Source organism: Martes martes, assembly GCF_963455335.1.
Source record: "Martes martes genome assembly, chromosome: 15".
Lineage (NCBI taxonomy): Eukaryota > Metazoa > Chordata > Mammalia > Carnivora > Mustelidae > Martes > Martes martes.
In genome coordinates this window covers 13,863,698-13,875,968 of record NC_137903.1, presented here as the reverse complement: position 1 = coordinate 13,875,968, position 12,271 = coordinate 13,863,698, and the positions used below count along the sequence as shown (strand labels likewise).

The following is a 12,271-nucleotide window of genomic DNA, read 5'->3' as shown; positions in this document are numbered from 1 at the left end:
TGACTGTGTAACAGTTTACAATACTGAATTCATGAAAACTGTCTAATTACTTACAAACTAGGGAGGATGAATAAATGTCACGGCTGAATAAAAATGACAAATGACTTGTAAATCTACCTTTATTAATGCTTAAACAGTATTAAATACATTTGGAATCAGGTGGAGAATGAGAACCAGTGTCTTGTGAACTTGTGAAGAGACAAAATTGAAAGGACTAAGGTATGCAAAGCTTTCTTAAGGAAGATAATCCTCCCTTAATATTATTAGCTCCACATACTAGCTTTTGGAGATAATCGATTACTTTAAGTCAGGAAGACAGGATACCCTTCCTAGTATCAAAAAGAACTAAAGGGGCACCTGGGTGGCTCAGTGGGTTGAAGCCTCTGCCTTCGGCTCGGGTCGTGATTCCGGGGTCCTGGGATCAAGCCCCGTGTCAGGATCTCTGCTCAACAGGGAGCCTGCTTCCCACTCTCTCTGCCTGCCTCTCTGCCTACTTGTGATCTCTGTCTGCAAATAGATAAAAAATCTTTAGGGAGGAAAAAAAAAAAAAAAGAACTAAAGCCCAGTCCACTAAGTAGGTGTGTGTGAGGTGAGCGGATTGCCATCATCAACTTAGGAAATAACTAGTAACAAGCACAACTTTAAAATGAAGACTTTTTTCCCGAAGGAATTAAAAAAAAAAAAAAAAAAAAGAATAAGCATCTCAGTACCTTGTCTTCCCTCATCATTGGTAAATAAGCCAGCATCAGTGCTGCTGAGACTGCTGGAGTCACTGGAATAAGGGAAAAGGGGGGGAAAAAAAACAAAACAGATCAAAAGAACAATTGATCTCTCAGTCGTAAAATTTTAAAGAGACATGGCAGCTCAGAGATGAAACTTAAGCCTGACAAAGATCTGAAAGAAAATAAGATGATTTTTTTTTTTAATCAAACTGCAAATATTCTGGTTCCATTAACTACAGAGCATATTATTTTTGGCACATAAAACCACAGGCATCTAATGGGACCCTGACAGTAAGCCAGATGTGACTGCAACGAGGGGCTGACACAATTGATGCATTTTATTATCTGCTTTCATCAAATGCTCACTGCTCCTTTCTTATGCCGTGCAATTCAGTCCAAACCCCGAACACCACTGCTCAATAAAATGGGGAAAGTCTCAATCAAAAGCAGGCTAAGCCTTTCTTCAGCACATGAAATATAAGGGCCCGGGATGAAATTACTTTTCATGACCACATTTGCAAATATTCAGGAAAAGACATTATTTAAGAATTCACAACAACGCTATTACCTGGTAAGGAAGAAAAAAGTTTACAATGGTAACAATCCATTAAATTGAAGTTAAAAATCTCTCTGAGCAAAAACTGACCAAACTACAGAATACTGCCAATATTAGGGAGGAGGTGTGTAAAAAATAACAGGTTCTCCATACTTCCATAGAAGTTTGAGGATGATACAAAGTCGTACACATACAAATTAAAACAAATAGCAGGTATTCGATTGACATGAACTGTCACTACTAGTTCTAATACAAGCCATGCTTATATGAAAATCTAGTTAGTTAAAAAAAACAACAACAACACAAAAACCAGATCATGTAATAAGAGGCTTGGCCTCTAAAGAAAATTGACAATGTTCTTTAAAAATTCTCATATACTCTCTTCTTCCTGCAATTCTGAATTTTAACCAATCAGGAAGCTCCCCAGGTGAATTTTAGAATACTTTTCTCGTTAATAAGTACATTCCTGTAACCTGACTTACTAATCAAAACTAATCTGTTTAAAAATTAATCCATTTTTTAAATATTTAAATTGAGAGTTCAGGATTAAAATGATAGATGAGATCTAAATCCCTATGTTTTCTGAAAATAAAGTATCATTTCAATTACTTGATTTTTAAAAATGAAAAAGTATAAGGATTTATTAAATGGTACATTTTCCCAAGTTAGTACCTTTTTAACTTTCTTCATATTAGGAGAATGTTAGCAAGCGTCCTAGACTGCACAAGCATTAATGAAAGAATACTTTCTTAAGACAATCACATCTGTAATTTCTTATTTACAAACAGGCATGCTCTCCAATGCACAGTGATGTCCGAGTGTCCAAAACACTTTGGAAACTTCATCTTTTTGCTGTTTAGCTGTCCAAACTACTGTTGATTTTGTTTTTCCTCTTCTGTGACTATGGCATAGTGCTTTCCTGTCTCCTTGTTCAATACAACCCTAATACATGGCCTTATCCTGCATACCTTGAGTCACAATTCTTTTTCTGAAATTCTTGAGGGAGCATGATTTTAAAATTCACCATTTTTCAAATTTTGGAAAGGTATGTTCCAAAATGCCTCACAGGAGCCTGGGGTAGCACTCCAGAATCAAACCTCTATTAATATATTTTTTCAAATAAATGAATGAATATGCACATTAAATCCAAGTCAAGCTAGGTTGGGCCACAAATGAATTAGTTTTTCACAGTTTTCAGAGTTCAGATTTATAGATAAACAACTGTGAAATGTGCAACTATGTACTTTTTTGGGGGGGGTACAATGATTTTCTAATTTCTGAGTTCAGATTAACCTCTTTTAATATTCTACATACAACCAGGCTCATTGTTTACAAATGTAACTTGCGGACTAAAAATATTATGACATCCTGGATGGGATCCTAGAACAGAAAAAGGACATTAAAGAAAAACAAGGAAATTTTAATAAAGTACTGACTTCTGTTAATAATGCATCAACAATGGCTTATTAATTCTGACCACTGTATCAGAGTAATGTATTATATTAACAGTAATGGAAACTGGGTACAGGCTATATGGGAACAGGATATACAGAAACTCTCTGCACTATGTTTGCAACTTTTTTATAAATCCAAAAGTATTCTATAAGAGAAAGTTTATAAAACATGCATGTGTCTATGGATATACAGATTTAATTTATATGTGCATATAAATTAAATAAAATAATAAAATGTTTTCTATCAAAAATCTAAAATATGGATTTCAAGGCTCTGCCTGGATGAGTCCTACCTAAATTCTTCCCACCTCCATCTCTGGTCCTTTTATTTATGTTCTTATTCCAACTCATATCCCAATCTTCTCTCTACCTGCCTATTTTTTTTCCTTAGATTTTATTTAAATTCAAGTTAGTTAACATGTAGTGTATTTTTAGTTTTAGGGTTAGAATTTAGTGATTCATCAGCTGCATAGAATACCCAGTGCTCATTACATTGTGTCCTCCTTAATGCTTATCACCCAATGATGCCCCCCCAACCCCCTCTCAAATAACCCTCAGTTTGTTCCCTATATTTAAGAGTCTCTTACCGTTTGCCTCCCTCTGTCTTTATCTTATTTACTCTTCTTAAAGAGAGAAGGAAATCAGACGTCCCCCTCTAAGAATGGCTTAGCCCTTAATGATCCTTGTCTTCATCTGGGATCTTTTCACAAGTGTTTTTAACAATGTTTCCTTATTTATATTTCACCTGACATCTAGCTAGTTGCTCCAAGTACATCATGCAGTTGTTAGCATGTTCAATAAGTCAGAACAAGAACTTCTATGGAAGCAAGGCTTTTCATTTTCAGCATCTGAGCCATTATGGCTTAGCTCCAAGGACACCTCATCCCACTTTTTTTTTTCTTTTTTTTTTTAGCGTGATACATTCCACAAATTGTTGTCAAATTACTCTTTGTATACTAATCCCAATCATCTGTCCCAATCTGCTCATTTCCTGTATTTTTTATTCTTGAAACCAACACATTATCTGAGTATCCTCTTTTTCATTCACCCTCCCAAACAGTCAACTTTCCATTGATTCCAACTCTTAAAACTGCTCTCCTATTTCCTTCCCCTCTACTATCCCTGCCATAATTTACCCCTCACCTAAGGATGGATTTGAGGTCGGTCAAAGCTAAATAAAACATTGTTACTGAGATCATGTTCCTTGAGAAAATATAAATCTGAGTTTCTTCATTATTAAAAAATCTTCACCGGGTTCCATTACTTACAGGATGAAACCCAAACTGCCACAGCACACAAGGCCTTCAAGACATGCCTACTGCTGCAGCCTCAACCGCCACTTTGTTCTAGTAGTCATCAATTCTAAGTACTTTCCCAAATACGTCACTTTGCTTCACGATCCATGACTTTGCACCAGCTGCTCCCTGTACCCAGGAACATCATTTCCCTCCCTCATGTACTATCTGAACAGCACTCATTGCTTGCTTAAACCTCAGCATCTTCAGAAAGCCCTCCTTTACCAGTACTTTCTGCTCAGCACACTTCCTTTTCATTGTTTGCTTATCCGCTATTTCAAACTATAGGGCTGTAGGCCACAGGGCCTGTCGTATTTAGTAATCTTCCCACAAAAGGAATATGCATCTAACTCAAGGTGACACTAAAAATAGTTACACAGCTAAGTTTAAAAATAAAAGAAGGTGCACCTGGGTGGTGTCGTCAGTTAAGTGTCCGACTCTTGGTTTCGGTTCAGGTCATGACCTTGGGGATAGTAAGATTGAGCCCTGAGTCAGGCTCTACACTCTGCACAGAGCTTAAGATTCTCTCTCCCTCTCCTTCTGCCATCCCCTCCCCCCGCCCCAGTGCGCTCTCTCTAAAATAAATAAATAAACCTAAAAAAATACGAATAAAATAAAAAATATTTTTAAAAATTATTCTGGAGTGAAAACATCCTCTTTGAAAACTTGACTGCTGGTAGCCTGATCATAGTTAATGGATACTCAAATATTTTTTTTTTAAGATTTTATTTATTAATTTGACAGGCAGAGATCACAAGTAGGCAGAGAGGCAGGCAGAGAGAGAGGAGGAAGCAGGCTCCCTGTCGAGCAGAGAGCCGGATGCGGGGCTCGATCCCAGGACCCTGGGATCATGACCTGAGCCGAAGGCAGAGGCTTTAACCCACTGAGCCACCCAGGCGCCCGATGGATAATCAAATATTTTTGACAATGAAGAAAAATGAAGGGAGTTTTATCTCATTTTTCTTCCAGGGTAGGTGTCTGTCAATAAAAGGCAGACATCAATAAAATAAGGGCTTGGAGGATTAATCCAAAAAATAAGTAATCTGTAAATAATCTAGAAACGGACACTTATCTTCACTGCCACACACCTTCCCTCCCAGCCACTGAGTAAAATAATCACTTTCAAGTCAAGCTACGTGGTCCTCAGTCACAATGGCCCAACACTACCATACAAATAATTTTCATTCTGGTATAAAAATGCCAACTTTTGGGGAAGAAAAGCAGATGTCATAAACTTTCCAAAGCCTTCCTCAAACATTTTAAAAATTTTGAGTAATTTTTACTTCTTCAGAAAAATTATATAAATAGCAAACTATCCTTAATAAAGGACCCATTCTTTTTTTTTTTTTTTTTTTTCCTAGATCATAGTTCTGTGTTTGGTTTGAAGAAGACACCTAAAAGGATGAATAGTTTCAATACTTTCTCATTTCCTGCAGTAGCATCAGTTCTATGTAAAAGAAAAATGATCACTTACCTTTTGATGCTGTCAAAATAGTACTTAACAATTATCATTGTGGTGTATACCTGCTTTCTAGAATAAACAGATTAGACTAGCTGCCAAAGGATCTTTGCTTTTCTCATTTGTCTAATGACAAGATCAAGTGTTTCTAGACTATAAATTGTTTATAATCCATAAATCGTCAGAATTCTCAGCAATCTACAGACCTCTTAAAATATCAAGTAATACACAGTTAAGTGGTATCAACTTTTGATTCGCAAAAATCAAAATAAACTGATGAACTGTGACACTAAAAAGCACCGAAGGCTAAAGCTCTATAATTAAACAAATAAATAATCATAAGTCCAATTCTAAGAGTTACAAATGTGCTGTTATTCAAAAGCACATTCATTCCCATTGAAAAACCATTTCCTTTCCTCTATAGCTGAAAATTAAGTCTTTACAACACAATCAAAAGACTTTGTGTAAATCAAATAAGCAATTTTGTTTTGTACTAAACATTGTAAATTATAAGGAAATATAACTATGGTTAAACAGTAATATCACTATTATTATATTTTATATTATTATAATTTATAATTATTTTAAAACAGAATTAATTAAAATACAAAACACATTCAAGCACAAACAATGGAGACACATATTTTTATACTTAGAGAATAGAAAAGTCACCTTTCACTCATGAGTTCATCTGAGACTTTTTGCTCTTCATAGTCCATTTTGTCCTTACTGGTCTGGCTTATTTCCTCACTTTCTAAAACTACTCCTTCATCTTGGATTTTTGGCCCTTGTCTAATTATTTTCAATTTCCTTTTTTTGACTTTGTTCTTGGTAAACTCTTGATATTGGTAAGCTCTGTCATTGTCCATGTCCTGATCTCTACAACCTTCAAGGGGCTGGGTCATTGTCCGTTTGTTAGAGATGTCCTGTGGGAGGTCAACTGCCATGCGTTTTACCTTTCTCCTTCTGCGCAGAGTTCTGTTCCCAAGGTTGTCCACAGCAAAATCCGATTCGTGCCACAGAGGTCTTTTTCCTCGTACATTATTGTTTAAGTTTGATGATGGCCTGCGCTTAGCCACTAACATTTGGTCATCAGAGTCACTATGATCTTTTTTATTATTATTGTGATTTTCTCTGTAGTCCTTGCTTGGTTCCTCTAAACTAGAATCAGTGCCTTCACTTAAGCAGTGGCCAGGCTCCCATGGGTGATGAACATTATACGACCTTCGTTTTCTCCCTCTCCTTTTCCTCGCCTGGCGTTTCAGAGGACAAGACATACTTCGAGAGTGATCGCCTGTTTCAGCAAATCCACCTCGAGCTTGCTCTGAGCTCTCCTCCAAAGCAGAGACAAGATCATGAACCAGTTCTTCCATGGTTCGACTGAAATGCCTACATTTTTAAAGAAAGGAAAAAAAATAAACAAAAATAGTGTTAACTGTATTAACCTAGTTTATTATAGCAGACAATTCACTCTAAGTGTAAAATTAATAGTTATTATAAAGAAATGTTTAAAAGCTACTTAATTTTTCTATTCAAGATACTTATTTTAAATATTCCGACTCATTTTTAAGCTTCTTTTTCTTGTGTAAGTTCTTTCACTAAACATAGGAATTATTTCAAGATACAGTAAGCATAGTATCAACAGTGAAATATCCCAGTAATTTCATATTTTTAATTATGTGTTAATTATGGAAAAGTTATTTCTGCTTAAATCATTGTACATTAGTCTACTCCTGCTCTTTCCTTAGTTTTCCTCCAATAGATAGAGAACTTTCTCAATCCTTCCTCCAAACACCCCCATCTCCCTACGATTTCTAAATGAAAAAGGAAGTCATATAATTCACGACCCACCACATGCTCTACCCAGTCACTACCATGAAACATGAGGGAGATGGAAAGACTGACAAGTACTTTCAAGATTTGTAATATGTGCAAAAAAAAAAAAAAAAAAGACTTTAACCAGATACTAGGCATATAATTAGGCCACACTAATCTCGTAACTCAGTCAAGCAGAAACTATGTTCTTATTCAAACTGGAGCTTCACTGGTCTAAAATGGCCCATCATTTTTCTTATAATTCACTCTGAGACAGTCTCTCAGCTTTTTTTTTTTTTTTTTTAAACAAACAAAACCCATTGAACTATGTATGTTACCAGTGAAAAATTTATCTACTTGTCAGCTAGGATAGATATTAAGCATTCTTTAGGAACTTCTACAAATTATACTAACACTTTCTAAACCCAGCTCCCAAAGATTCTACATCAGTTGGTGATGGAGTGCCCAAAATTCTGATTTTGTATCTTTCTTACAAAGATCATGAACAATCATTTCTGAGTTCTTAGGAGCATGGAGCAAAATATTCTCAACTAGAGACGTCTATATAATTTCTAAGTGTATAGCAGGGGTAGGCACAGTTTTCTGTAAAAGGCCAAACAGTACACATTTTAGGCTCTGCAGTACATTAGGTCTCTATCATAACCATCCAACTTTAGCCACTGTAAGGTGCAAGCAGCCTTAGGCAAGGCATAAATGAATGGATATGGCTATGTTCTAATAAAATTTTATTTACAAAACCAAGTGATGGTTGGCCACAGTTTGCTGACTCCTGGTTTATATAGTCTCTACAGTCTATAATTTTAGGCATCTGCAAGTTCCCTGTAATAACTTTTAACTTTGTCTTTTCATTTTAACAACCTGAGAACAAACACATATTGTGATTCAACTGGATTTACTACGTAAGATGATATACACACACATACAGCTTCTAACACAAGTACTTACTATATGCTAGGCCCATTTTAAGTGTTTTATATGCATTAGCTCATCTCATTCTTGCATAATAACCCTATAAGACTGTATATGAGATACACAGAGACAGAAACATTAAGGGCAATTTACCCAAAGTGACACACCTGGGAAATGGTAGAAACAGATTTCAGACTCCAGCAGCCTGGTTCTACAGCCTGAATGCCCAACTTAACTACAGCCAAGAACAGCATTCTAGTGCTACACAATTCCAGTGTCCAGTCTGCATTTCTGTTTTTGAGTGATGGAGCAGCAGGTGGTACTATTTTAATTGTTCAGACAGATTTAATACATATCTATGTAAGGCAAATGACTCACAGTTGGGCTTTATATTCTTCTGAACAGAAAAAGGGAATGGGAGACCTGAACGGACATAAGGCACAGGGCAGTAGAAGTGGTGAAGGTACGCTGAATCTGAAGAACCAGTGCTGTAGCCATCAGTGAAATGTACACTGTGACCAATTAACTTAATGAACACAGTCTTTCCTTTAATGTCGGTCTGTATTTTCCAGATCTCCTTCAGCATTCTGAATGAATAAAAACCTGTATGGACACACGTTTTTAAAAAACGTGGTAATTGGGGCGCCTGGGTGGCTCAGTGGGTTAAAGCCTCTGCCTTCAGCTCAGGTCATGATCCCGGGGTCCTGGGATCGAGCCCCACATCAGGCTCTCTGCTCTGCGGGGAGCCTGCTTCCCCCTCTCTCTCTGCCTGCCTCTCTGCCTACTTGTGATTTCTGTCTGTCAAATAAATAAATAAAATCTTAAAAAAAAAACGTGGTAATTCAAATATGTATTTTAAATAAACTCTGGAGAACCACTAAAAGGGTCCTATATATTACTCAGGTTTCAGGACTTTGCATCTGAGTATAAGAAATATGTGTCACATAGGAATTAGCATTAAGCCAAAAGAAGGGCTACAAATTTGACTACACTGATAATCCAAATGGGTCTTTTCTCCATTATCACCTTTTTGTTTTCCTTTTATTACAATAAATATATTGTTCATTTCCTTTAATACTATTTCTTTGGAAGAAATGCAGTCTGAAAGACCTATTATCTCTGAATATAATATTGCACCTTTAATAAAATTCCCTGGAAACCAGTTTAACATGTATTATAATAAAGATCCTTTATCTAAAAAAGGACTCAATATTACCTGGTTCTCAAGTAACTTAACTTTTCTAAGATTAAGTTTTCTTATCAGAGGTGAATGACTAGATCTAAATATTAATGTGAAATTAACTTAAAGCATGAATAGAATCTCCAACTAAAATTGCATGTTACTTTGGAAGTTATAATCTAGCACTTTACTTTAGAAAGGAAAATGAGGTGGTCCTAACGTTAGATAAAGGTCAGCAATTAGATTCAATTTATTGAAATTTATCTTCAATTAATTTCATTAAAAAAGTACTGCTGTAATAAACACAGCTTAAGAAAATATAACTGACAGTATTACTAAGAATGTAAGCAAGACTTCTTTAAAACATCATTAAATTTGTCACCTTACTTGATTTTATTTTTTTTTGAGAAAATACCTCAAAAAAATTTCAACCACAAGAACCTAATTTATTCCATGAGGCAACTCAAATAGGAATCAGCTATGACTATCAATTAAGTACAACAATTACTTTAAAAAGACTTCTTGGAGCACCTGGGTGGCTTGGTTGGTTAAGCATCTGACTCTTGGTTTTGGCTCAGGTCTTGATCTCAGAGTTGTGAGATCCAGCCCCCTGTCTCTGGCTCCTTGCTGGGTGGGGAGCCTGCTTGAGATTCTCTCTCTCCCCCCAACCTCAAAAAAAAAAAAAAAAAAAAAAAGGGAGAGAGAGACTTCTTAAAAACCCCATAAAAACACAGAAAAAAATACATTTAACTAAGTGCTATTCAGAATTCAAATCACCTTCTTCCCCTTCAGTTTCAACTAACCAGACTTCTGTAAGCCAAAACCCCTGTTAATGAGCCAGTAATATTATAGTCAGTCAGTCAAGTGGCTTCACTTGTATCTCTCAGGGAAAACTGGCATCAACTGGCCTCACAGAAATAAAGTCACTGTAAGAGACCATCGCATGATCAACAGCTCATTTACTTCCTTGGCAGTTAGTTACACTGAAGATCACTGAATGGAAACACTTTATCTTCAAGATATTTTCTTAAGTAAGATCTTTCCTATTGAAGAGGAAACCTGGAAATACATAGCTTTCTTTGTAAAAACCTATGTTAAGCATTCGTAGTTGTAAAGTTTAAATTACAATAAAATTCAGTGAATTACCACTTGGTTAATTTGAATAATAGTCACATTTATGAAACAATTTCTCTTCATTTGGAATTCAATGGAAATGATACCTTTTGAGAATAGTTTGTGGTTGGGTATAATATCTAAGATAACCATTAACTAATAGTTTTCTTAAAATACTCCAGAAGAATAGAATTAGATTACAGTCCCACTATCTATGTAAAGTTGGATTTTGTAAAAGGAAATGACTTGAGTAGATAAGCATTTTGGTTTTGTGTAGGCGGTATTACATTATGTAATGTTTCTGGTTCAAGAAAAAAGACCTAGGAAGCTGTCTTAGTCCAAACTTAATGTTCATTTGTTCCCAAAGGACTGGCAGTTCATGGACAAACCAGGGACTCTCAAGTTATCAGTCAACAATGTAAAGGCGGGGCACAGCAGATGAACCCAAGAAAGCCCCCAAAACTGATCCCCCCCAATAACTAACAGTTAACTACTCTCTAGACAACTATTACTTTTTGAAGATTCTCTTAGCAGTAACTACTATTCCTAAGAGGATAAAATATAGCATCTACTAAAGAATTAGGGAACAATTTCCTTGCCTGGACACTGATAAAAATAATTACATACTAAATGACAGATAATTTGTGTCTACTGAAGAAACCCAAGTTCATTAAAAGACAAACAAAAATCTTTCAGATGTAACAAATAGGGTAACTGACTACAACTGTCAAATATGTAGATAAGGAAAAAGAAATCAAATATTCCTTATCACCTAGCACATGGTAAAATTCTCATCTTCATCTCTGTAAAACACAGACTATTTCTTCTACAAAGTTAAGTAACTCCAGCAGTGGAATGCTAAGACAAAGTGAAGTGCTGCTAAATACAACAGCTTAGCTGGCTTTTAAAAACTTAAGGAAATAGTCATTTCTGTCTTAGTTTCTATATGATTAAAAACTCAATGTGTACAAGTAAACAATGCATGAGCACTACCAAGTCAAGAGTTATGCTGATGAATGTACGCTAAGACTGGTCATGAACTTAAGAAAATAGTCTCGGAATTACATGTCGATATTCATGTTAGCTTTTACTTAAGAAAGGAAAGGTTGGTCATCAAAGTACAAATTAAAATTAACACATAATCGTATAGATCATGACAATGGGTGATTAAACATGCAAAAAGTGATCCTTAAAGATGCCATATCAAGGCTAAATTTCATGACTAATTCAACATATATGATCTGTGAGAATTATTTTAAGTTCGATGAAAATTTCTGCTGCTTATGAGAATTTATAAATTCCTTCTTTAGTGGTAAATATATTTGTCAAAATAAGTCTTTACCTCAGCTTAGTGACCTATTAAATGATTAACAGAATTATCTCCTTTAAATATTTTTGAGGTCATTTATGAAAAAAAGAGTAAGCCTAACATTAAATGATAAAATTTAAGCTAGTTTTGAAATTCCTTGACCTACCTATTTAAACCAGAAGTTTAATCAGAAGTAAACTTTCCTCTCTCTTTTTGAGAGAGGTAGCAGGGAGGTAGGGGAATGTATCTTATTATAAAACATATAAATAATTAGTTATAACTTTACATTAACACTAAGCAATGCGTATGGAACAAAATTCTCTAGGGGGGGGAAAGTTGGGAGGAACCTATAGAGAACACTGGCTTTAAAGTCAAATTTATTAATTTGGAAGCTAAATTTGACTACATTCATTAGGCGAGGACCCTGAATAAATTACT

The 12,271-nt window shown here is 35.4% G+C and overlaps 1 protein-coding gene across 2 annotated transcripts in view; it reads right to left on the bottom strand.

Moving 5' to 3' along the window:
• The window catches only part of GPATCH2 (G-patch domain containing 2), a gene marked incomplete at its 3' end in the record, with an annotated part of 167,530 nt that overhangs the window by 150,558 nt on the left and 4,701 nt on the right, over positions 1 to 12,271 (bottom strand). For both annotated transcript variants that reach the window (XM_080825116.1, XM_080825115.1), the window contains exons 2-3: positions 6,159 to 6,875; positions 711 to 772 (exon numbers count right to left, since the gene is read on the bottom strand). In XM_080825116.1, the coding sequence (XP_080681242.1) occupies positions 711 to 772; positions 6,159 to 6,875 (779 nt within the window). The remainder of the gene's footprint in view (positions 1 to 710; positions 773 to 6,158; positions 6,876 to 12,271) is intronic.